The 27,747-nt window shown below is 40.1% G+C and overlaps 1 protein-coding gene and 2 pseudogenes across 2 annotated transcripts in view; all 3 read left to right on the top strand.

Moving 5' to 3' along the window:
* The window catches only part of Fshr (follicle stimulating hormone receptor), a 174,196-nt gene extending 152,498 nt beyond the window's left edge, over window positions 1-21,698 (top strand). For both annotated transcript variants that reach the window (XM_074049657.1, XM_020153740.2), the window contains exons 7-10: window positions 2,090-2,158; window positions 2,271-2,345; window positions 15,735-15,920; window positions 20,269-21,698. In XM_074049657.1, the coding sequence (XP_073905758.1) occupies window positions 2,090-2,158; window positions 2,271-2,345; window positions 15,735-15,920; window positions 20,269-21,502 (1,564 nt within the window). In that variant the 3' untranslated portion in view covers window positions 21,503-21,698. The remainder of the gene's footprint in view (window positions 1-2,089; window positions 2,159-2,270; window positions 2,346-15,734; window positions 15,921-20,268) is intronic.
* Window positions 5,366-5,876, top strand: LOC109678036 (large ribosomal subunit protein eL32-like; annotated as a pseudogene).
* Window positions 21,699-26,152: 4,454 nt separating the features above from the next.
* LOC109678038 (dnaJ homolog subfamily C member 14-like) overlaps window positions 26,153-27,747 on the top strand; it is a 31,921-nt pseudogene continuing 30,326 nt past the window's right edge.

Raw genomic sequence — 27,747 nt, 5'->3', positions numbered from 1 at the left:
ATTGAGGTAAACCCTGATGTTATTCCTTAGCAGATGCTCTGCCAAGGTTGTCATTGTCATAAACACCATCAAGTTTTAAAACATCTACTCCCTATCTTAAACAACTAAAAGTGAACATGGCTTCCCTTTGTTAGTAGTTTGAGTGCCTTATAGTCTAACAGAAACCCAAGGGCAGGAGTTCTGGACATAATTTGTTTTTTGTGTAACAATCCATTGTTGGCATAAAAAAAATGCCATCGCCTTTGCCACATGGTGGTACATATTGATTGTGAAATCCATAAAGACAAATGGCTACTTCGAACACAATAATTTTATTTTTTAAAATGAGACCACATTGTGTTTAATCACAGCAATATCTCTTTGCAGGACATCTATGTGCAGAAAGATTAATTATCTTGTCTATAGACAAATAGGTATAGTCTATGTGGATCTGCACACTCCTTGGGGTAGACAAAGGGTCAGCCAACTACAGTTCACAGGCCAAAGCCAGCTGTGAAGTACGATTGTTTTTTAACAACTGAACATATTAGTGATGGGAAACACTGACATTGAACTTAAATTATGCAAAATGTTATCCTTCCCCCTCAAGAAACTTCTATTCTTTTTTAATAGTAGAGATATATTACAACAGAAAAATAGTTGTACTCTATAATTATTATAGTTTGAATTTGGTCAATAAAATCTGTGAAAATTGTTTATAAGAACCTATATACAGTACATAACATCTTTAATATTGCCTCTTGGCCCATAAAACCTAAAACTTATTCTTTGGCAATTTATAGGAAGAGTTTGTTGAGCCTTGTGTTTGACCCCACACCCCCTAGGGATATGCATCCCATAGATTCGAGGCAACTTCCCCAGTAGCTCTCATCACCATGAGACAGGCTGACAAGTCTGGAGTCTAGATCAGTAGGAGAGGCCTTTTCCTGGTAGGTAGGTGGAGCAGGATAGCGGTGCACAGCCACATCTTTGCCATTAGAACCCACCGTTTGGTTGCTAATGTTGTAAAAGATTTTCCTTACTCCTTTCTGGATTTTTTAGTTAACTGGCTTTCAGGAAGAGGAAAAACCTACAGTTGTTCTCCTTTGATTTTAAGCATTTTCTAGTTATGCATTGCAGCCTAGAAAATAGTCAAAGTCCCGAATACACAGCAGCTTCTCTGGGTCAGCTTTTTGAACAGTGTTATTTGTAAACCCACTGAGTCTGACAGGGAAAAGAACCTGACAGCAAAACAAGAGCAGGTGGTTAGAGGCTCCTCAGAATAAGCTCCCCCGACCTTGGATGTCTGTTTTTGTTTTCAGATCTACTCAGGAGCAGAACAAAGCAGAGCTGTCGGCCCAAGGTGTCCTTGGGCAACCCTGTCCAGGCAAAGCTGCTCCCTGACCTTCTTAGCACAATGAGCATGACAGTTCTACACTCACCCCACCTCTCCAGAGTCTCCCCCATGTCCACTCACACCACCTCCCCTGCCACAACCCACAGTCTCTGTAATTGATTTCTCTCCCCTTCTGACTTAACCCACAGCCACCTCCACAAACCCCCAATAACCAGAGCCTTACAGGTCACAGGAGATGCTCAGGTTGTCTGACAACTTAATTAGATCAACTTTTTGATGATAGTCAGGCCCGCTGCTGTGGGTGAGCATGGGTGAAATGCTTAAGGCCTTAGAGAAAGGTGACACAAAATGTTCTTTCTCTGTCTTAGAAACATGTGTTCAATAATTGTACAATTTCTGTCCTTCAAGACACAAAAGACCTTCATCTGCTCCTCTTGTAACATCTTTTCTGTACATGAGTGATGCATGCACAGACCTTATAGTTAGAAGATCCACGAGGTGTGCCTTTTTAAAATTAAATTTCATTTATTCAATAGATAATACATGTACATAATGCAAACTCAAAAGTTATAAAAGGTTATACAGTGATAAATCAGTCTCCCTCGCACTCTCATCCCCAAGCTTTAAGACTGGCATTTTATTTATGCCACTAACCTGTGCTGTCTGACCTTGCCCCAGTGCTTCCAATTATGAAACCCCTGTATTGTTTGAATCTGGTGTCATTGGTTTTTTTTAATGGGCCTTTTATTTCAGACGGCTGACTAAGAATGGGATTCAAGAAATTCACAACCGTGCATTCAATGGAACCCAACTAGATGAGCTGTAAGTAGCCTTGACTATTCTTCCAGGCCATTTGGAGGGAAATGGCTCTTACAAGCAGTGATATTTATGTGGGTTTATGTTTCCTTTCTTCTTTCCTCACCTCCATTCCCAGGAATCTAAGTGATAACAATAATTTGGAAGAATTGCCTAATGATGTTTTCCAGGGAGCCTCTGGACCAGTCATTCTGTGAGTAACTCTCCCCGTTTGTGTGCAAAAGAGCTCAGCTTGTAGAAGTTAGAAGTCAACTCTCTCCAGCTCAAAGAAGCTTCCAAGACAGACCTGGAAAGCATGGTCATTTTTATTCATGTCATCTGAAAAGATTTTTAGGGACCATTTAGGGCTGATCCAGTCTGACTTTCAGTAAAGTGGCAAAAACAATAATAATAATAATAATATGTAATAAGCAGTTACCAAATGATAGATAGTGTTCTAAGAAGCTAAGATGTGTTTTCTCATTTAATTCTCATAATAATCTTTGGTAGTAAGAGCTATTATTGCCATTTTAGAGAAGGAAAAACTGTATTCCATGGAGGGGTTTACTAACTCACTCAAAGTTATACAAGTTTTATAATAGGGAATTAAAGTCAAACTGGACTGACTCTTCCCTGGAAGGTACAGTTCAAGTCTCCTTCCTCACCCTCAACACACAGTAAACCTACACGCACATTATTTACCCCAATGAGACTCACATGCACCTTATTTTTGGATCCTCTTTCCAGATCCATTGGGATGCATTTAGTGCCTCACATCCCTGCATCGGAACCTTTCCTCCTGTTGGCACTTCTTACTCCATCTTTCCCTCCAAAAGTAACTTTCCCTCTTCTTATTCATACTGAGGCTTCTGATAGGGTCACTTTAAGTCCCATGTTCTCTTCAAGCCTCTCTGATGACCTCAGCCAATCAGTGACTTCTTCCTGTGCCTTTTAGGAGTGGGAGGACAGTCTGCATCATAACAAAGGGCTTTCTAAAATGTATTTTCTTGGACTATAAGGAAGACTTCCTAAATTTACTGAAAAATCCACTTCAGGAAGAAGAAAGGCACCCAGAAAGAAAGAATGAGGTACAAGAAAGAATGATGAGCAAAGAGTAAGCATGTGAATAAATCTATTAGCTTTACTAGATGACCCTTAATGCAGCCCGCCTAGGTCAATTCAGACACTGGGTAGTCAGATACCTGTACCTTTCATTTGGCAGTCAACATCGGCTTCCAGGTATGGTTATCTCTCTACCTACCTACCTACCATCTACCAACATCATTTTTATTTCTACTACACAGCTTTTATTCCTTTAAAAGCTAGAATCTGTATCTCTAGAATTATTCCCTGTAGGGCAGAACAGGAACTCAACAAATGTTTATTATTGAATAAAAATAGTATACGATGCCCCCTACATGGGACAACATATGTTTTAAGATAGATTTATCATCCTGACCAAATTCAAAGATTATTCCAGCATGCCTGGCTTGAGACAGGCACAAAAAAGACATAGCAGAGGAGATGAACCAACTGGAGTTATAGTACATATATACATGGAACTATCACAAGGAAACTCCCTGGGTAGCTACCTTTATCTCAAACAAGCAAAAATGTCATTTTTTTTCTTTCTCCTCTACAAAATCAGAGAACAGGAGGACAGAACAGGTCCTGCCTGGGGGTTGGAGGGGAGTGGTACTAATGGGAGGGGGTGGTGGAGGGGCAAGGGAGTAGGAGGGTGAATATGATGCAAATACTGTGTACACAGTATGTAAATGCAAAATGACACCTGTTGAAACTGTTCCAGGAATGGGGTCAGGGAGGAATAAAGGAGAGCAGGGGAGGAGATGAATCCAAGTATGATATATTTGATACATTGTAAGGACCTTTGTAAATGTACCCCCACCCAGCACAACAATAAAAAAAGGATATATCATTGGCATAGTTAAAGCAGACTGCCTCAGTTTAAAACCAATTCATTTTCCTCTCTAAGCTTTGTTTTCCTCACCTAAAAATCAGCAAAAACAGTAATATCTATTTCCTATTATAGTCTGAAGCTTAAAAGCATGTACAAATGCACATACATACATGTATTATTATAGACATATATACATGTGTATATGCATACATATTTATCTTTCATTCATTGGTAACACAACCTTGTGCCCTATGTATAATGTAGGAAATAAAAGAAGGTTCTCCCTCCCAGAAAGTATATATTCTTTTTTCCTTTACTATTGTGCTGGGTGAGGGTACATTGCAGCATTTACAAAGGTTCTTAACAATGTATCAGATATATAGCATACTTGAATTCACCCCTTCCAGAAATTATAAACTCTTGTCATGGGGGACATCAGAGAAGAAGAATAATTGGGTATTTACTAATAATTAAATGTCCAATTTAATATATCATGTCACGATATGTGCTATGAAATATGAAGTACCCAGGCCTAACAAATGGAGAGTGCCAGGAATGCAGAACCAGAGTTCAAGATACAGAGTACTTATAACTTATAATGCTTAATGCTCCCAGATTTTAGAGTACTCGGAAGACTATTAGACTGACAAAATATTTCTGATGTACTTTAGATGGGTAGCAGTTTTTCCATTTTTACTTAACTAAAAATTCTAAGAGTTTTAGATGTTTCTGAATAGGTACCACTATCTGTTCATGGCAGAATTCATCAATTGAGGGGTCACCTTTCCGTGGTGCAATATTGAATCTATAGCACCTTAATCCACTGTCTGCTCATGAAAATGTTTATACTGGACATGATCCGTAACTCGGTTATTATCCACCTGGAGAATCCAGGACCAGAGGAGGGAAGTGGCCTGTTAAAGACTATACTCCAGCTGTAGCTGCAGAGATGAGGCCAGGAACTAGCTCTTCTGCCTCACATTCCCAGGCGTTCCCCACCATAGCATGCTTCCACACATACAGCTACTTAAACATCTAACGGTTATTCATAAGGCTCCCTGCAACTGGTAGCAAACTGAAATAGAAGGGAGAATAATTATCAACAACAGCCTTTTGCCCTAAGAACACAAGCCAGTAATACCTAAACATGGCACAGAGGATCTCCTGAGGGTGTATAAGCAGGCCTCACACCAGGCACCACACAAAATATCTTGAAAGAATGTTGTTTGTTTTGGATTAGTTTTTTTGTTTTTGTTTTTTGCAGTGCCAGGGTTTGAACTCAGGACCTCATTCTTGTTTAGCAAGCTCTTTACCATATGAGCCATACTGCTGGTCCTCACGAGTGTTGTAACAGAGCTTTTCCTTGTTGCTGCCAATGGAGGTGGCCACCATCTTCTACTACCTTCAGACCTCTTGGGAAGCCCAAATTGCCAAAAAAAAAAGGACCAAGAAGTTCTGACCAATATGTTAAACTGAGTATAACTGGCAGAGAGATATTGACAACAGGGTGTGGAAAAGATTCAAGGGCCAGAGCTTGACGCCCAACACTAGTTATAGGAACAAGAAAACAATGCATATGCTGCCCCGTGGCTTCCACAATTTCCTGGTTCCCAATGCCAATGTCAAGAGTAGGACATTCTCCTGATGTGCAGCAAGTCTTACCAGGCTGAGCTCACTCACAATAGTTCTTCCAAGAACCTCAAAACCATCATGGAAAGAGCAGCCCAGCTGGTCATCAGAGTCACCAATCCCAATGTGAGGCTGTCCATCAAAGAAAATGGAGATCACCGGCTCATGTGCACATTTTACGTGTTTGTGCTTACATAAAACTACAAACACTACCTCAAAAAATAATATATAACAGAGAACACAAAATTCAAGTTCTGCAGCCAGCCCTGCTAGGAATGCAAGCAAAAAAAGGGGCTGTCACCAGCAGAAGCAGTTCCACAAGGTCCTGTAGTTATAGGTTGGCTTTATCATCCCCTTTACTATGGGAATACACAGCCAGAATTTTATGTGAATAATACTTTAGAGAATCCCATGGAATTAAGAAGTACTTCTCTTGACTCTAAAGGGTACAGAGTAATAATACATTCTCATGTCTTTTCATCTCAATGCATGAGGATATATGTGCAAGACCCTGGCTGAAAGCCCAGCCTATAATTGCTAGTTTCCTTCTCCTTCCCTCAGGGGCAGGTTGATCACTTTAAAGTCAAGCCTTCCCTTCTGGGGCTTTTAGGTTAGTCTAAATGTCCTTCAAGCCTCTCTCCCTGCTAGCTTTCAATGCAAACAGATGAAAACCTATCTCATTTCCTACTTCCACAATCTGGTGTGCCAACTCAGCAAAACTTGGCCTGAGGACAGCTTGTGTAGGTGTGCAGAGGACCAGCCATCCTCAGGTGTCATGAGTGGATGTGTAGGCTGCTCAGCTCACAGTGGATGTCACTCACGTTAGGCTGTGTCTTGGGTCAGATAAGACTGATACCAATATTTGAATTCAGGAGGTTTACTGAAAAGTGCTATCAAGGTATATGGGAATGGTTAATGGAAACAGAACCTGGCTAAGAAGGAAAATGAACTGCAATGCTTTTGTAGAAGGCTCAGCAATCACACAGAGAGCTCTGGAATTAGGATGGGTCTTCATAGTTGTACTGGATTAAAGCAAGGGGCTATGACTCTACATAAACAGTCGTCAGGTGCAGGCTGTCCCTAAGAAGAAGGCATATCTTGGTAAATCAGATAGGGTAATTCCCAGAGTAGAACCCAGCTATGAGCCACCTCAGCTATGAGTGATTCTCAACTGTTCCACAGCAATGGTTCTAAATTCAGTTGTGTAGCAAAATCACCTGGAAGGCCTTTAATATTTTAGATCGCTAATTCCATCCCAAGCATATTTGATTCAGATCAGTCTTCGAGGCCTAAGAAGTAACATCTCTAGCAACTTACCTGGTGAAACTGAAGCTGCTGGTCCAGAGAGGACTTTAAGAATCCCTGCTATAGAACCAATGTTGACTGTCAGGAAGCCTTTCCCAAACTCCAAAATGCCTTCTCCACAGCCAATCTATCTCCCCCACAGCCTCATGCTTTGTCCCCAACCCATACACACAGGGATTTTACACAAATTAGGGGGAATTCACCCAAACTGATCATAACTCTTTTCCTAAAAGCAAAATTTCTAGCCAAGTGAAGAACAGAGAGCCTCTAACACCTGAAGTGAGAATGAGCTGTTTCATTCAGAGCTGCCCCTGGCAGAGAAGCCAGGGGCACACAGGCAAACTCCGCCATATTTCAAAGGAGCAGCATCCTCACTTCCCCCTCATGAGTCTTGACCTTGAACATCAGCAGCTATCTAAGTTCTCACCATTCTGAACTCACTCAAGCTGGGTTTTTTTTTAAGCAATCAAGCAATTGTTGTTTCCTTGGGAAACAGTTTCCTGTGGGGAAAATTTAATGCATTGTGTTTGCAGGCTGGAGCCAGTATAATCGTATTCTGATGGTTTATCAAATTGATTTGGCTATAGCTCAGATTCATTTGATAGTTCAGATTCAAACACTGAGTTATTTGTATAAGAATGATTCTCTTCCATTACCAGTGTACCCAGTGTCCTATAGGTAGTAAATTGCCTTTTTATCCCGCCTGGGATCATGAAAGAGAGGTCTTCTAGCCATCTGTCAGTGTAGTATACACCAGAAATGTGCTCTCACTTATGGAAATGATTGACCTGTAATAACATCTTTACCAGGAAAAATAGAAATTGTTCAAATCAAATTTGTGGCAGTGGCTATAACACACTATTAAATGGGGCAAAGAGCACTATTTAACTCCTGCCTCTCCTGACTCTGCATCATTACTGACTGCTATATCCCTTGCCACTCTCAACACCAAGAATCCCAATAATACTGAAACAATTTAGAATTACAAAATCTCTTCAGAGCCAACATTCAGCCCATGGTGTCTCTGTTGGTAGTTCTTAGGATTTAAATTCTCAAAACCACTCACTGCCAGAATAGAGCGTGTGTTGAAGTGTTAACCAAAGTGATATTTTATAATGAAAGCCTAGAGTCATTAGACCCAACTAAGTTAAAAGACAAGGATTAAAAAGACACAACTATCCTTTCCACCTTATCCAGTCTACCAGCTTTAGGGATAAGGGCAGAAAGTAAACATTCTCAAGTACTCATTGAGAATATCAGGCCTTCCATGGCACACGTTCAGTGCATGTTGACTGAGCTCTTACTATATGTCTGGCACTGGGCAAGGTGTAAGAGATAGACTTCAAAACAAAACAGTGCCTATGCAAAAGTAGGCATTGGGATAAATGCCTCCCAGTACAATAACCACTGTGGGAATTTGCAAAGGAGGTGATAATAACACAACGCAGACATCCAGTAAATCCTCTTTCCATTGACATTCTACCCTTTAACAGGAAAAGTGATAGTGTGAGAAGGAAAGAATCTATCATCTCAGGCCTGAATTTCTTCACTTTATCTCCTTTCCACCTTCAATCCTTTTTCTTTCCAATTCATTTACCAAGTATTTATTAAACACCTACTATATGGCAGTTCTTGGTTCTCAAAACTAATCTTACAAAAACTATAGATTTCAATACACCATTTTTCAGTTCCAGTGCCTGACTTTCAAGGTTCAGAGATCTAATCCTGTCCCATACTTCCTTTTATTCCTCAGGTGCCCCTCACTGTGCCACACTTTGTGTTCTAGGCCTCTTTCTAAGCCCAGACCCAATGCATTAGTCAGACTTCTCTAAAGAAGCGGAATGAATAGGATAACTATATATGGAGATGTATGGATGAAATTTCTTTGGGAAATTGGTTCAGGTGAAGACAGAGGCTGAGAAGATCCACAATAGACCATCTATAATAGGGAGAACCGGGAACCATGATAGCATGAGTCAGTTCAAATGCAAAGGCTTCAGAATGAAGGAAGCTGCTAGTGTAATTCTCAGTCCAAGACCAAGGGCCTGAGAATGCAGGGAGCTGCTGGCACAAGTCTCTAAGTTCAAAGACTGGAGAACCTGCACTTCTGATGTCCAACGGCAAGAAAAGGAGAGTATCCCTGATGGACAAATGGGACTACATAAAACTAAAAAGCTTCTGTGCAACAAAAGAAATGGTCTCTAAACTGAAGAGACCACTCACAGGGTGGGAGAGAATATTTTCTAGCTACACATCAGACAAAGGACTGATAACCAGAATATGCAGGGAACTTAAAAAAACTAAACCCTCCAAAAATCAATGAACCAATAAAAAATGGGTGACTGAACTAAACAGAACTTTCTCAAAAGAAGAAATTCAAATGGCCAAAAAACACATGAAAAAATGCTCACCATCCCTGGCCATAAAGGAAATGCAAATCAAAACCACACTAAGATTCCACCTCACCCCTGTTAGAATAAGCATGATCAAAAATACAACCAACAAAAGGTGTTGGTGAGGGTGTGGGGAAAAAGGAACCCTTGTACACTGCTGGTGGGAATGCAAGCTAGTGCAACCACTCTGAAAAACAATATAGAGGCTTCTTAAAAAATCTAAACATAGACCTGCCATATGATCCAGCAATCACACTCCTATGGATGTACCCAAAGGAATGTGACTCAGGTTACTCCAGAGGCACCTGCACACCCATGTTTATTGCAGCACTATTCACAATAGCCAGTTATGGAAACAGCCAAGATGCCCCACTACTGACGAATGGATTTTAAAAATGTGGTACTTATTCACAATGGAGTTTTACTCAGCAATGAAAAAGAATGAAATCTTATCATTCTCAAGTAAATGGATGGACCTGGAGAACATCATCTTGAGCGAGGTTAGCCAGGCTTAAAAGACCAAAAATCGTATGTTCTCCCTCATATGCAGACTTTAGATCTAGGGCAAATGCAGCAATGTTGTTGGACTTGGGTCACACACTAAGGGAAGAGCACATATGGGAGGAATAGGGATAGGTAGGAAACCCAAAACATGAAAGTGTTTGATGTCCCCACTGCAGAGGAGCTAATACAGTAACCACAAAATGACAGAGGTCAATATGGGAAGGTGACTGGGAAGTAGTGAAGAGTTCAGGTAGAGATGAATCAATTCAGATTGTAATACACTTGTGCATGGAAGCAATGCTAGGAATCTCTCTGTATAGCTATCCTTATCTCAACTAGCAAAAATGCTATGTCTTTCTTATTATTGCTTATGTCTTCTCTTCAACAAAATTGGAGAAAGGAGCAGAACAGGTTCTATCTGGAACCTCCTTCTGTGGGGGGCAGATGGAGGGAGCAGGAAGCAGCGGGGAGAAATGGCTCAAACAATGTATGCACTTATGAATAAATGAATAAAAATAAATAAATAAATAAATAAAAAATAAGAGTATCCTTGCTCCAAAAGGGATAGAGATATGAATGGTGTCCTCCCACACTGAGTGAAGGCAGAACTTCCTTACAGTTCACTGATTTAAGTGCCAATCTCTTCTGAAAGCATCCTCAAAGACATCCAGAAATAATGCTTTACAAGCTCTCCAGATATCCCTTAATCCCAAGTTGACATCTAAAATTAACCATCACAGGTACAATAACCTACTTTCATGATGATGTGAATAACTGATATCTTTTGCTACTCCTCCTTCCCCAAGATATTTGCCTTCTAAGAATGGAGAGTATTTTTATAAAGCAGTTATAAAATCAAACATCATATTTCCAGGTCATGTGGAAAGATCATAGCCAAGGAATACACATGTGTGTATGTATGTGTATGTGTACACGTGTGTTGAGAGCAGAGAGAAAAAATGGAAATATTAGTGTAGCTAAGTCTCAAATAACACTGAACAAGATCTCCTTATCTTTTTCTCTGATGATCTGAATTTCTATAAATTTTTGTTAATCCATGGAGATATCAGAAATAATAAATGATGAGAGAGGTAGAAAACATAGAGAATATAATACCTTTGTACTACTAGTGATTGTCATGGAAAAAATAACTCTAGGGCTTTAAAAAATAATAGCCCTAGATGACAAAGCCACAGAGACCTCAGTGGAATCTGTTTGGGTTCTTTATTGCTGCATTAAACCTTAGTGGTTAAAACAACCATTCCATTTTGCTTTCAATTTTGTGTATCAGGAATTTGGATACACAATGTCTCTCATCCATGTGATGTTACCTCAGGTGGCTGAGTATGAGGGATCTATTTGTAATTTGTTCTCTCTCTCTCTCTCTCTCTCTCTCTCTCTTTCTCTGTCCTCTGTCTCCCTCCCTCCCTCCATGGTGTCTCATCCTCCACATGGGCTTTTGCTAATATGGCAGCCTCAAGGTGTTCAGAGTTCTTCATATTAGCTCAGGACTATATAAGACCACCACAGAAGCTGTTGATGCTCTTAAAGGTTAGGTCTAGATGTCAATTAGCAACACTTCTATCACACTTTGTGGCCCCAAAATATAACAGTGTATCTTCAAACAAACAATAATGTTCTGGGTGCTTATTATATGAAAAGCATTGTGAAGAATGCTAGAGCCTTCTATACTCAAGGAGAGAAAATACCACAGCTGAGCCTAGACTCAAAAGGAGGGCAAAAAGACTGTTGACACAAAAGGTGTTAAAGAATTTGCAGTCATCTCTAACTATAATATACTAATACATTAGATAACAGGATGGTATTCCATGTAATATAAAATGTGTTTCTCTTTGGAAAACTTAAATTAATGTGAGATATAGATATATACATACATGTTCCAAGCTCAAAGGGGAAGACATAATTAAGAAAAAAATAGCTTTCTTTCTGTTTTGCTTGCTTTGAAAAAAATGTTCATAACAGGTAATGATTGCCTTCATTTAAACTGTTCCCAGAGGATTTTAATGTTTTTAACTCATTCCTTGGAGGGATCCTTCAACTCTTCTAGAAAAATACAAAGCTGAATCTTAGTCTATGCTCTCTTCCACATTTGAAGGGGGAAAAAAAGAGGAACCCAAAAGGCCAGATGAAATGGGAGCTTGGTCACAGAGAACAAAGCCAGTGTCAATAGTAGAACAGGTCAGAAGAGTGATGGCTTGAAGAGAAAACCCAGAATAACCTCCTGTAGCAGAGAAGAAAGTTGGGAAACTCTGCAAGGATAGGAAGTAGAAATGGAGAGCAGCCAGGACAACTAAGTTATTTAGCAGCACAGAGTAAAGACTCATCACAGGGACAAGAGTCCATGGACCAGACTCATCTGCAGGGACCCCAAATCTGAAGAATTATAATACAAAGGAGAGAACTAGGAAAGGTACCTTGGAACACCAGAACACTCACCCTGCGGTGGTGGCAATGACTATTCTGAGAAGTAGTCAGATTTTGTATATATGTGGTACCTAAAGCCAAAAAGTTTCACTGAGAGTTTGGATATGGGATGTGAGAGAAAAAGGGAGTAAAGGATGATTTTTTGCAGGGGAAAGATGAAGGGCTCAATTTTTAACGTGCAAAGCTTGACCTACTTATTAGGTGGACATCTAAGTGGAGATTGCAATAATGAGGTGGCTGAATATGAGTATGGATTTTAGAGAAATAACTTAGGACTAAAAGTCTAGCATATAAATGATGTTTTGCTCTAAGGCTGAATGAACTAACTCAGCTATAGAGTATGTGACAATAGAGAAAAGAAAATGTAGATTTTGAGGCCATAGGTACTCTAACAGTTAGAGGTCAAAGAAGAAAGAGAAAATAAGAGTGAAATTTCAAAGAGGAGACAAGTATTAGTAGATTTGAAGAACATCACCAGAAAGATATAAAAATTGTAAGTTCGTATGGATCTAAAGTCATCAAAAATATATAAAGCAAAAATTAACAAAACTAGAAATTTACAAATCTAAATTACAGTTGGAGGTTTTAATGTACTTCTCTCTGTAGTGATAGAACAAACAATCATTATATCAGTAAGTATATGGAAGATATGAATTTGTATTAACAAATTTGATATAATTGACATTTAACAAGAAGGGGGCTAATTATAATACATTAAGGTACTGAATAAGTTTCTGAAAATGTAAATCTGCCTAAATAGCACAGGGAATCACCAGCCCAAATAATAGAAATGGCAGGTAACCACTTTTAATCCTTAGACTTTAACAGCAAGTGATACATGGCCTTACTGGAGCCCAGGAACTAGGACAACTGGTAGAAGCTGGACCTTAGCAGATCTGTTCAATGATGTCTGGAGTCACAGAAGAGACTGAGCTGCTGCTTAAGACAGAGGAAGGATGAGATATCCTTTTTTACCAACCCTCCAATATCTACTAGTGCCATTTCTGAACTCAACAAGAAGCTGATCAACAAGGTGATACCTGAGAAATGAAACCTGAAGGGATCATCCCTCCTGCAATACAGAGCAGAGCACAGATTAGGGCATAAAATGGTTGTGAGAAAAAACAAAGAACCAGCATGCCATATACAGTGATTTGTCCTTTATCTTGAAATCAATGCAGGATATTTGAAAGATTTTAACCCAAAGTCACAATTTAATTGGTATTTTTAAAATTTTACTCAATTTATAGTTTAAAGAACTCTGAAGATTGCATTAGAAAGAGAACTAGATGGTCATAGAAGAAGAGGTATGAGACCATTTCATTTGTCTTTTAATGGTGACCTTCACTAGAGTAACAGAAGAAAAGCAAGGAAATAGATTTGAAACTGATTTAAAAGGCAGACTTAAAAGGATAAGAGACTGATGTCCACATGAAGGAGAAGGGGGGAATCAAGTATGCCTCCCAGGCAGAATAGTTACAAGAAAGATAAGCTCAGTTTTGATGCTTGTGCGAGTCATCTACATGGGAGTCCAATGGACAGCTGATTATCTTGTCTGGGGTTCAGGAGTAGGATCTGAACTGGGATATATATTTAGAAGCCATCAGTATATACCTGGTATCTGAAACTAAGGGAGTAGGTAAGGCCACCTGGAAGATTATATATAGCATTAAGTTTGGAGAAATACCAGTATTTAAAGGACATGAGAAGAGACGTAAAACAAATTTAAAAATCAGAAAGAAGTCAAAGGAGATGTCATGTAGGAGAATGTGAAGGCTAGAAAGTACATCTCAGAAAGGAGTAGTCTGCTTGTATAAGAAATTAAGAAATCAGGGTTAGAACCCAGAAGTGGCCTTAGTGAGCATTATCTCTCTAGGGGTTGGGGAACAACTTGCTTGGGTTTTGTGATAAGGACCTGGTGACATCAAGTATGGATAAGCAGTATAAGTTTGGTTGGGAAAGAGAAATGGTAAAGGGGGAAGTGGTTAAAGGGAAGTAGGGAAGGCTCCACTGTACAATAAGAAGGCTTGATAAATTTTTGAGCAAGAGAATGACACAGGGGGAAAAAGACTGAGAATGTAATTTTCACCAGACTGTGAGAACATATGGAGTAGCAGATATATATCACACCCTCAGTTTCATTGCCCTGAGTGCTTACTGCTTTGACTCACAAAAAAAAAAAAAAAAGTTGACATTAAAAGATCCTTCTTCTTCAAGTATATCCATGGGTCCCCAAATGCTGAAATGAACTCATCCGGGTCACCAGTTGCCACCACCTTCATCAGAAACACTCTCATGACCAAGCCCTGATTCCAATGAGTCTAAGCTAGTGCCATTTAAATCTCCTCATTCTCACCAGCTAGTCCTGGTTTCGAGGGTTACGGCTTCCAGGAAAGCACCCCATCATTGGTGTTGCTTCCATAAAATCTGGGACATGAGCTTGTTTAGCTGTTCATTTGTGTTGAGTCCCATTTGGCCTCTGCTGAATCACCCAGACAAAGACTCTCCTCTCTCCTACATAGCAACAACTGTTTCTTCCCCACCCCCACATGTGGTATGGTATGGTGTGTGTGTGTGTGTGTGTGTGTGTGTGTGTGTGTGTGTGTGTGTGTGATTCTGTAATGTTTACTGTTAATAGCTGCCAGTTATTAAGTACTATCTGTTGGCCAGGAAGTTCTTTATATTTTTTAACTCATTTAATTATCACAACAACCTCTGGGATAAATATGATTTCCATCTTCCCACTTTATAGCTGAGGAAAACAGGGAGATGTGACATAATCTGATCAAGATTGTAGATCTAATAGTTATAGGGATAGGATATAAATGCAGGTAAGTCTATCATGGAGGCCAAGGTCATACCATCATTCCACCTGTCACTTGGACTTTGTGCTGAGGCTGGCACTGATGCCCACCAAACTCCTCTTCCCTTTATGGTATGCTCTGTTCACACTTCTTCCTAAAATTTGGCCATAGACTCCACCCCATCAAAAATACTTCATCAAAAGTATTTTGGTAGATAGTTTCATAGTAGAGGAAAATAGTCTCAATCTTTCAGTCCTCTGCAAATTAGTGGGCACAAATAGACTACAGAAAAGGAAGTAGTTAGTTCTACTCACCAGCAGTAGTTAAGCCCCAAATCATCCCGTATGTAGTATATCCAAGAATCAAGGCAGACTGTTACCTAACTGTTCCTACCAAGAACACAAGGACCAGAGCTCCTACCCAAACCAAATGTTCTGTTCAGCTGAATACTGATCTGACTGAGGTGTGTTGGATAAGCTGGAATCTCCCTTCTCACCCATGTAGGACTATCACTATACTGAAATGTCTGCTATTTTGTCTGTGAAGTGAGAGAAGAAAATTTGGGCCCACAGTAATCATGTTATATTTACCTTTTCTCTTTATAGGGATATTTCAAGAACAAGGATCCATTCCCTGCCTAGCTATGGCTTAGAAAATCTGAAGAAGCTGAGGGCCAGGTCGACTTATAACTTAAAAAAGCTTCCTAATCTGGAAAAGTTTGTCATTCTCATGGAGGCTAGTCTCACCTACCCCAGCCACTGTTGTGCCTTTGCAAATTGGAGACGGGAAATGTGAGTCTTCTTATGTGCATCCCTGAAGCCTGGCTTGGGCATTTCCCCTAGAACAGAACACAGTCTACAACTTCTACATGTGTGTGACATGAAGAGAACCCATGTACAGAGAGGGTCCACTGACTGAGTCCCAGAGTCATGCTCTGGATCAAAGATTCAGTTTTAGCTAGATATAATGGTGCACACCTGTAATTCCAGCACTCAAGAGCCTGAGGCAGGAGGATCATGAGTTCAAGACCAGCCCAATCTACATAGTGAGATCCTGTCTTGAAAAAAAAAAAAGTAATGATTCAGTTTTGCTCAGAATAAACTGAATAAAGATTCAGTTTTGAAAATGGGCTCACTGGAGAGGGATACCTCATGAAGTATCTACCATGTTTTCTTTCTTTTAATATAAAATCATCAAGCTTAGTGCCTGACTCATAGCTGACGCTGAACACTTTTTCCTCTTTCTTTTAAACCAATATGGATTCATCCTTCAAGTCTCAAACTCCATATCCCATAAATGTCCCATACTATTAACATCAAAGTCAACTTTAGAGAAGAGAAACAAAAATGTTGTACCAAAGACTTATGTACATATGTGTGCACATTCCGGCCACAATAAATCTCTCTAATCCACCTCCAGATCTTAACAACTCACAGGGAGGACAAAGATTGAGATACCTCTACTTTGTCTTTCAAGGAAGGCCAGTCCAGATGTTTAAAGAGGATAATCTAGACTAAGCCAAGTTCCAATATGTAACTGGCTAAAAAGCTGAGGTAATCCTAGACAAGATCTGGAGAGAGTAGAGGAGTGGTTTTGGCTATTATACATGTTCTAGACATTTAAAGGACCCTATTGGAGGTAAGAACTTACTGCATACAAGGAGTTCTCAGAGCTCCCAAACTCTCCTGAACTCACTAATACAACCCACACCATTTAATTGCACTTGATCAAATGATGATGTTTCACTATTAAATAGTGGACCCACACTAACACAGCTGTACTGTGGTGATAGTTCACTGTTTCAACAGTCTCCTCAGTTATTCAAACTTTAACATACCTTGAGCTGCAAATGTGGACATATCCCTTGCTCAAAAGCAAAACAATAAAAAAGCAACAAAACAGTTCATATCCTAAAATGTTTTCAAAGTAACTGAGAATACCCAGATCCATTTGAAGGATTTGCAGGAAAAAGGCTGCTTTTCAGAATTAGCATGCATCATTGGGAAATGATCCAGAAACAAGCACTCTTCACATATTAACCTAAGGGCAGGAGAATTTCTTCCTGACAAGTAGAGTTCTTAAGAGTTTGGGATGAAACAAAAGTCTTGAATTATTCTAGCCAGGGCAAGAAAGATACCAATTCACTGCCAAGACCTGCAACTGAATACCCCTTGGGAGAAATCTGAAAGGATGTTAAGATCACTGTAACAGAAGCTTGTGGCATGCTGTTTGGCTCCAAATCCAACATGCCATGGGAATCTATTATCTTACTGTGCTGCTCAGAGTCCTCTGGTCTTGCCACCTCCTCGTGTAGACTTAGCCTCAAGGCTTTTCCAACCAGAAATCTCAGGTCAGCTTAAGGTGCACCATGATATGAAGCTTTCTCTGATCCCTCCAGACCACTCAGCCCTCACCTCCTCTAAGTCCCTATTCTAACGTACCATCGGGGCCTGCTAGGGTGCAGCAGTTAGAGACTCACATTAGTTCCACAACATACCAAAATGTGGGTGCTTACATTTAAGAAATTCACAAACACAATCCAAAAGAGTTATGTTTCTCAAGACAGAATCTCAAAATTTATTCCTAAAATAGTGTCATTTCATTGTATATCATATGAGGCATAGTTTGGTAATGGGATTTTAGTTTAAAGTTGTATGTGAAATTATTCTGTTCCTCATTTGGGAATAATGACCATAGCATAAATATGACGCCTTTGTTACTGTGAGATATTGGCTAATGGCTCTTGGACTCTTGTGAAAAGGTTGGATCAACTAGACCCCTCATTTGTCATTGAACCAGATATTTTCTTATTATAGTTCTATATGCAATTTGCTTTATCATGCTATTATTTTATTTAATTTTTCTTATATTTAGGCTGTTCATTTACAGTGAGATTTTAAATTGATGCACTATGGCATATGTTTCAAAATAACAACACAAGAACCCATATTGCTGACATTTGTCGAATAGGCACATAATACCTTGCACCTGTATCTCTAATATTACAAAGGTAATATCATTACCATTATTAATTCTTGTCCCTTCTATCATGGGTAGTAACTGTGGCTTAGAGATACTGAGTAACTTGATGAAACACTAACCAAACTCAGATCCAAAGCCTGTCCCCAAAGTGCAAGCTCTGGGACACTCTGATGTGCCACCCCTTAAACACCTGTTGATTGACTGACCGAGGTCCATGAGTACCACTTTTAAACTGGCCCTTATCGTGCCTAGAATTAACCAAGGTACTGTAGAGACAAGACTTCGTTTCCCTCTGTTCCATCTTTATTTCTGTGCTTGTCTCAGAGACTTACATTATTTACCTGTCCCCTCACCTCATGTCAGTTTCAGGAAAGGGAGACATCATTATTTAGAATATGTTGGTTGCAGCATCAACAATAGGAATCCTTCCAGCAATGCCCCAGGAAGAGAAGGCTATCTCTAGATGGCTAAGTCAGAACCCAGTCCAATGAACCAGATGGCAATCAGCCATCTGTTCCTTCAATTGGGTTACGGCTAATCCACTAATTGGATTTAGGAGTCACAAATTAGGCTAAGAACCACAGAATGGCCCTTTTGTCTCCTGGATGCCCATCTTGGAGTTTGCCTTGCCTTTCTTTAAGTTTACCTATTAAGCCAAAAGATTTTCTGGACTCTAACTCCACTCACTTTCAATTACATGTGTGTGTATTGTTTAGTCTCAGTGCAATCTATGACTGACTTGAAAAGCCCTCTCAGTTTCTAAAACAAAAGATGACACTTTCTTCAGCAAAAGGAAAAAAGAGAGAATAAGAGAAAAAATCCTAGGGCCAAGGGAAAATGATTTCATGGTGATTCGGTTAGCTTCCCAGAGGTGAGAGAGGGCAAGACACGGTTCTCTCTCACAGCCCCTCCTCAAGGGGGAGATGAGGCAAGTTCAGCCTGGGTATGTCAGACATACAGCACTCAACCTTTGGAATCAAATGGAGGCTTTACCTCCTCCACTCCTCTAACCACCTGTCTCTTTCTTCTGAGGGCTTTTGAAGGGTTTTAATACTCACTTCCCTGCTCTGTGAGATTGTGTTGATGTTTGAGAAAATGCTGTTATTTAACATTACTGTGAACTTTTTCCTTGGGGAGAGAGGGAGAAGTAGGAATATATGTGCATGACTTTTTCCATTCAAAAATGCTCCCAATGTGAAATGGTCCTTAAATCTTTGCTTCAAACCAGAAGTATTACCCTCCGTATCTCCATACAGAGTATTAGTAGAATATTTATGCATAAACTCATGGGTTGAATATTGTCATCTGGATTTCATTCAAATATTATGTATGTGCCTCCATCCTATTAACAAGGCCTCATATATGTATAAAGGAAAAACCAAGGCAGGAAGTGAGCCCAAGAAGAACCAGGATACCCAGAGGATGGTACTACCTGGGAACAAACTAGACCCCTTTACAACTTGCATTTGTCCTGTCAAGCACTCACTGAGCAACTATTTAATATGAGATAACTGGCTTACCTTGCAGGACAAATATGCCTGAAGTCTACTGTGAGCCCCAGTGAGTGAGGTAATAAAGAACAGGACCCCAGTAACATTTTAAGCAAATTAGCTGGCCTCCCTACAGTCTGAGTACCAAAGAGACAAGGGATAAGCTGACTGGGAATTAACTACAAACTCTTGAGACTCTAGCTTATGTAAGTAAAACAAGCAAACAAGTTCTCATTCATGTCAGAGAACAGACAGATTTTTCCAGTGATCAAAGTATAGCATAGAGAAATTAGGAGTATGTACTCCCCAAGCATAGTAAGAAATAACTGAATGGAGATCAGGGGAGGAAAGGAGTGGAGATGATACCAGATCTGTAAATTATTTGCACTTAATAGCAAGGTTTAGCTAGTCCCTGGCGCCTTCCTTCCCACATTCAGGTTGTGGCCAGATGGTTTCCCCAGTAGGCCATACAACTCTAGGAATATACATACAACTTGTTCTGTTCATTTACAGTAAGCAGCATTAACCCATGAGCTCAGCCTCAAGGGCAGACAAGATGTTAGAAGGAAAAACAATCTCAGGAAGAAACCCCATTATTTCTACCCCGGGCAATGGTAGTGATGTATTTACCAGGATGTTGATTCTACTCCTTTTTGTACTTTTCTAGCTCTGAGCTTCATCCAATTTGCAACAAATCTATTTTAAGGCAAGAAGTTGATGACATGACTCAAACTAGGGGTCAAAGAGTATCTTTGACAGAAGATGATGAACCCAATTATGGCAGAGGACTTGACTTGATGTACACTGAATTTGACTATGATTTGTGCAATGAAGTGGTTGATGTGACCTGCTCCCCTAAGCCAGATGCATTCAATCCATGTGAAGATATCATGGGGTACAACATCCTCAGAGTCTTGATATGGTTTATTAGCATTCTGGCCATCACTGGAAACATCCTAGTACTGGTGATACTGACTACCAGCCAATATAAACTCACAGTGCCCCGGTTCCTTATGTGCAATCTGGCCTTCGCTGATCTCTGCATTGGAATCTACTTGCTGCTCATAGCATCAGTTGATATCCACACCAAGAGCCAGTACCACAACTATGCCATTGACTGGCAAACGGGAGCAGGCTGTGATGCTGCTGGCTTTTTCACTGTCTTTGCCAGTGAGCTCTCAGTCTACACTCTGACAGCCATCACCTTGGAAAGGTGGCATACCATTACTCATGCCATGCAACTGGAGTGCAAAGTGCAGCTGCGCCACGCTGCCAGTGTCATGGTGATGGGGTGGATCTTTGCTTTTGCAGCTGCTCTCTTTCCCATCTTTGGCATCAGCAGCTATATGAAGGTGAGCATCTGCCTCCCCATGGATATTGACAGACCTTTGTCACAGCTATATGTCATGGCTCTCCTTGTGCTCAACGTCCTGGCCTTTGTGGTCATCTGTTGTTGCTACACCCACATCTACGTCACGGTGAGGAATCCTAACATTGTATCTTCATCCAGTGACACCAAGATCGCCAAGCGTATGGCCACCCTCATCTTCACTGACTTCCTCTGCATGGCGCCCATTTCTTTCTTTGCCATTTCTGCCTCTCTCAAGGTGCCCCTCATCACTGTGTCCAAGGCAAAGATCCTCCTTGTCCTGTTCTACCCCATCAACTCCTGTGCCAACCCTTTCCTCTATGCCATCTTTACCAAGAGCTTTCGCAGGGATTTCTTTATTCTGCTGAGCAAATTTGGCTGTTATGAAACACAAGCCCAAATTTATAGGACAGAAACCTCATCCACTGCCCATAACTCCCATCCGAGGAATGGCCACTGCTCTTCAGCTCCCAGAGTCACCAATGGCTCCAGTTACATACTTGTCCCTCTAAGCCATTTAGCCCGGAGCTAAAATGCAATGAAGAAAAGGTATCTGAGTGATGAATGGCAATTAATTCTTCTCTTTGTAGAATAGGCCACAGAATAGCTGCAAGTATTTCTACATGTTTCATCTAATTAAATCTTCCTGGTTACCTGTAAGGTAAATTTGTCAGGAACTATTAATTTCATGTGACACATTAAGAAACTGAATTATTAATAACAATAATTAAAATAATACAATACTACATCATATTTGTTTTATGCTTTATAATATTTAAAGTGCTTTTGTTCAGATTATCTCAGAAGATTCTTATAAAATCTATTTAAAGAGGGAGGACAGGGATTATTCTTGAAGTTTTACAAATGAGGAAACCAAGATTCAAAGAGTATACTGATTTGTTTAAAATCATTTGGCTTGGCTGCGGCATGCCAAATCCTGTAATCTCACAGAATCACAAGTTCCAGTCCAGGCCAAATTATACAGCAAGATGCTGTCTGAAAAATCAAGCCAAAGAAGGAAGGAAAAGAAAGAGGAAGGGAGGGAGAGAGAAAGAGAGAGAGAGAGACAGAGACAGAGAATGTCTTGTAACAGGTAGCCAAGATCAGGTGTTCTGTCTCCCACAGAACTTCTAAGAGAAGCACCAATGTATTCATTCATTCACTCAACAAGTATTTATTGAGCACCTATGATAGATTTGTAATGAGTCAACTTAGAGAGGCTGAACAACAGTCTTCCCAGAATTCTCTTTCTCATGTGTTTCCAGCTAGGGTAGAACACAGAGGAAATTCTAGGGGAAATGGGAAGTTAGGAGAATGCAACAACCATTTTTTAGGTCAACATATTTTGTTGCTGATGCTTATTCAACTCAATGCTGTAAAGCAGCAGCTTGTCTACAATTGCTCCCTTTCCCCTGGATCCTTCAGATTCCTGGCCTCTGTGTGTGTGTGTGTGTGTGTGTGTGTGTGTGTGTGTGTGTGTGTGTGTATTTAGCTAGATGATGAAAGATAAAATGTTTGCAGGATACTTTTTACCACCAAGGTCAGAGGCAGCAAAAATAGAAATGAAGCTCAGTTTGTCTTCTTGGGGTTATACTATATTTGCAGCATGCTCATGACCTTCCCTTTATGACACCTGTCCTGAGTACTTTAAGCTCCAGGATCAGATTATGAAGACAGAATCCTTACAGAAACTCCTCAGCCAACCTCTCAACTGTGAAAGCCAATTCCCTGTAACAAACACTTACCACATACACACATTTACATACATACACATGCATGAATAACTCTGTTGCTCTTGTTGGACCATCATTAACAGAAAATACATTATATTACGATATGTATGTGCATTACACAATTAAAGATACAGAAGCTTTGGAATCAGACAGAGCTGAGATTTTATCCAGATTCCATAATAAACCAGGACTCAACCTACCCAGGCTCAGCTTCTTCCCCTATAAACAGAGTGGCTATATACCTTTTAGGCCATTGTAAGAAACAGAAAAGAAACTGGTTCTAAAGTGCCTAGTGCTATAACAGGATTGGTACATATTAGTTACTCCACCAGTGCATGGACTACTAACCAACTCTCCTAACCCTCAGTCTAGAACTCATTCTATTACAGCATGTTGTTCCTGATAAATAACAATGCTACCTGCATCTATTCTCATAAACAACCCCATCTGAATAATCGGATCATAAATATTCACCATAAATTTTACCAGGCCAGCCCACAAAGCTCTGAGTCTCCTCTGAGTATCCTCTATTAATGTTGAAGCCAATCCTTCCTTCTCTTGCCCTTTGACAAATACTTCAGAAGTAATTAAGTAATTAGTAAAAAAGAAAAAAGTGTAAGATAGCACTAGAATCATACTATTTTGAATATATTGGGACAAAAATAATCCATTTAAAAATTAGTTTCACTTATTTCTTTTTTACATTATTAACATGACTTTTTGAAAACTTAAAAGTTCACATGTGGCTTGCATTACATTTGTTTTGGAGAGCAGTGATCTAAAGCTCTATGAAAACAAGGAGTTTTTACTTATCGTTTTCCTCCCTAGCCCCCACACACCAGTTTGGTACACTGTTGGGCTGTCTGAGCTCCATCTGCAGTCAATCTTCTGCCTTGTTTGTGGCCAGAGGCAATGTATTTCTGAATTTGGACTCAAAAGTAAGTAGAAGCTTAATTATAAATATGATTGAGTAGTAATTATCCCACCACATAGCTCCTAATGACAAATTGGTTTAAGAGATTGTGGCTCTGACAGCAAGACAATGTTCAGAGACAAATAAACAGCAGAGGCTCAAAAGACGTTCCTTCCATCACTCTGTCACTACAACGCTTCCTGGTAAAAGATGGGACAATTCTTAAATAAGCAAACATATTTCAGAATAGCTAAATTCAGTGCTTCTAAATCCTTTAGATGAGACTCAAGAGAAAGAAACACCTCCTACACTTCTTCTATTGGAATAAAGCCAGTTAGAATCCAGTATATCAATCCCTCTTCCCCAAGAATTATTATCCAGGTAACCCCTCTAAACCTGTGCCTTTAGAGAATTGGCTCAGACCCAGAGTAATGATCTAGATGGAAACATACACACACAATCAGAAGTTTCAAAACAGACTGGGGATGTGGCTCAGTGGTAGAGAACTTGCCTACCATGTAAAGGTCCTGGTAATCCCCAGTACTACAAAAAAAAAAAATTAAAGGAGTTTCAAAATAATACAAGTTTCTTTCTGTTTGGGTTTTTAAACTTTCATTTCAATTCTCAAACACTAATAGCTTCCAGAGATTTCTTAAAGTAACCATGTCTCTAGGGGTGATATATAAAGTATTAACACCTAGTACAGCCCAGGTACTGATCTCTCAAAATGGATACTGTCTATGGCTCTTCCATTTGTCCATCCTGTTGAAAACTAGGTGAATGCAAGCCTTGTATCTTTCCTTCCTATCCTGACTTCACCTGGACTGATCTCATGTCTTCCAACATTAACCCCCTTAAACTCCTTCAGCCCCATGTTATCAGGCCTCTATTGCCTTCCTCTTCTCTCCCTTTCCTCCAGATATTCCCTTATTGAATGCCAAGAAACAGTGGGACATGGTAGGATCCATCTTGAAGGAGGTGGAACAAAGACATGGAATGGTTAAATCTTGAAGCTTTTAGGAGTCAAAGCAAAGAGGACAACTGGGTGCCTGCATTGATTTTTATCTTGTCACGTAAAAGATTGGGGTGGGGTATGGCACTGGAGAGTGTTATTTCACTATGGAGCACCATGTATTAAAATGGGGAACTCTTCAGACCTCATTTTTGGGAGGAATACACTGAGGCAGAGAGAAAGCCAGGGGAAATCTTACACCACCAAATGCTACAGCTTTACCACAAGTGGTACTGTGCTTCATTTAGGTCAGCACCACAAGGCAACAATCAAGAAAGATTGTTGAAAGTAATAGCCTCAAGCTTTGGTTCATAAAGTGTTTTGTTTTATTTTATTAGATTGTTTTAAAGGACAAGCAATGAATGAGCTTTCAGGTTCTTCAGAGGAAGGGGTATCAAGAGAATAAATAAATATATAGTGCTTTGCTTGTTTGTTTAAAATATAACCTAGTCTATTAAAAAAACTGAATAAGAGTCAGCACAAAATAAAATACAACCATGAGGTTGTGCTTGCTGGTTCTCATCAAAATGCTTTCAGCTACAAGAGCAGAACTTTAGTTACAGAAAACTGACACAATAAGGTGAGTTAAATAAAATGCTCATGGCTTAGATTGGAAATCTGATAACTTCAAGTACTAAAGACCTTTCCTTTCCTTTGTTCTACTGTCCTGGGAATGCCCAGCCACACCTTCCCTCTGGTAGCAAGGTTTCTGTAGCAGTTCCAGATGCCACATGCAGTCATGGTCAAATCCAGAAACAAAGAAGAAAGATTGCTACTTCCGCCCATCTCTCTTTGCAAAGAGAAGAAAGTTTCTCCTCAACAAACTTCAGAAAGCATTCCTTCCCAGCCATTATCCAATTTTGTTGCCCTGGCTGCAAAAGAGGTGGCAAAATGAGCCTCTGTCACATTTTGTCTCTGTAGTGCAGCACAGGGTCTTCCAGCCAGGAAAGTGGAAGGGGGCCTCGATTATGGGAAATGGTTAGATGGACAACCTCTTCCCCCAACGTAGCCAACCAAAATCTTCTCTCATGAGACAAAGCTAGTGGGATTAAGGTCAGGATATATATGGCACCTTCACAACTCTCACACTTCATGTCCTTCTTCTCTCCTGTCTCCCTCCACATACTACCTACAGTCCAGTTCTTCCTATTTTAATGTGTTCCAATGCTTCCTGGAACAAACCCAAGAAGCTACTTAGATCTGAAGGCAACCACTAGAGGCATACATTGCTCAGTAAATTCCCTGTTTGAGGCAAGGTGTAGAAAAGGAAAAAGGGAAAGAAAAGGACAGAAGAAGAGAAATGGGAGGAATAGAAATAAACTAGGAGAAGAAGGAGACATGAGAAGAAAGGAGGGAGAAGGAAAAGACAAATCAAAGAAAGGGGCAAGGTGGAAGGAAGCCAAGCCCTGAATATACTTTTGTGCTGGTACTTGTTCATCTTTGTCTTTAAAAAAACCCTTTCAATTTGTTACAAGAAAGTCAACACTGAAGGATTTCAGTCTTAGATCTCAGTAGAAAGGCCCGATGGTCACCATGATGATCCAGGTTTCCCAGGGCTATACATTCCATAGTGTGGGTCTCCAGATGTAAGTTAAAGGATAAGTAAGGAAAATATTTATGAAGGTCTTCAAAGTCTCCTCACCTCAGACATTAGATAATGTAAAGCTAGCTTGATCCTTTCCATGACCCAAGGTCTTCATCATACCCTATTCTCGCCAACAGCATTGGCCATAGTCCCCTGACTGTTCTGTTCTGGCATAGATGGGCTTCAAAAATGTACTAAATCTCAAAGTTTATAAGAGCACTCCATCTTTTCTTGTTTTCTTTACAACACAGTATCCCCTGAATCCTGAGACGTTTCTTATAAACACACAAAAGAGAAATATTAAAAATGATTTCATTTTTACTGATAGTCTCCACATAATAAGATGCAAAGAACATTTTCAGCTATGCCTTTAGAGAACTTTCAGACATTTTTTTCCCCACGTACCATTAGCTAGGGTCATTTAAACTGCCAGGTATTAATGAGTTGCATATAGAGGTAGTTTGGCCAGGGAAGGTTTTAAGTTGTTGTTTCATAAGCAGCAGAAGCTATATAACAGGGTCCCTATCTTCAAAGAATGAATCTACTAGACAACTTTGTTGTCCTATTATGGAAATCAGGCAGTCAGAAGGGCACGGAGGGCTACTGGTAAGACTTTAGCCACCCAAAAAGCTTCCTGCTTCCTGAAATATATCAAGTTAGAAGTCATTGTGTTTCCAGCAGTTGAAAGGGTTACTCCCATGTGTTCCTGACAGTCAAGTTGCAGGATAAGCCTGAGAAGTGTGGGAACTGTGCTCAGCACCATCCACTCACTACCCTGCACAGCTTGGCTTCACGTTTCATTGCACGCAGTCATGCAATTTCAGGGACTTATTTATTCAAAGTCCTCACCCAAAGTTGAGAAAACAAAGAGAAGGAGTGACTTGTCCAAAGCTGTATGGCTGATGGTGACTAAGAAAAGACTGTGACATCTACAAGAGTTCTCCTTATAATTAATTCCGTACTTAAATCAGGCAGTACACAAAGCACAGGCACAGATACACACAAGTGCGTTCCGTACTTAGACAAAGCCAGCCCTCCTGAATTGAGGGGTCAGCCTAAAAAAACCATTCATTCTGGGTAATACCAGGAGTCGTTTTGTAAGATCCTTAAAGAGCTATAAGAACTAACATTCTTCCTCTTCCATTTATATTGATTTCTAATGTTTGTTTACTCAAAATGCTCCACTGAGAGGGGAAAAGTCATGTACACTGACTTCTGGTGACTACCCTGGGGGCATGTACACCTCCTGGTCTTTATCACACCCCTGCATATGCTTCTAAATCTCCTTGAAGTAATTGCAAACCCTCCCCTTCTATTACAGATTTAAGCCATCCCCTCTGCATGAGAAGGGAAGGGACTAGGAGAGAGAAAGACTGAGGAGTCAAAGAGGTAAACCAAGGGAAGAAGGGGGAAAAGAGAGAAAAAAATGTGAAAAATGCCATGAAGAATAGACTGTCTTACCTACTAAGTGATGGGAAACTTTCATAGACCATGTCCCTATAAAGACCCCCCAAGAATTCTCCCCATATTGTCA

This window comes from Castor canadensis, chromosome 12 (assembly GCF_047511655.1).
Source record: "Castor canadensis chromosome 12, mCasCan1.hap1v2, whole genome shotgun sequence".
Lineage (NCBI taxonomy): Eukaryota > Metazoa > Chordata > Mammalia > Rodentia > Castoridae > Castor > Castor canadensis.
The sequence above is the reverse complement of the archived record's forward strand: the minus strand, read 5'-3'. Positions and strand labels throughout refer to the sequence as shown.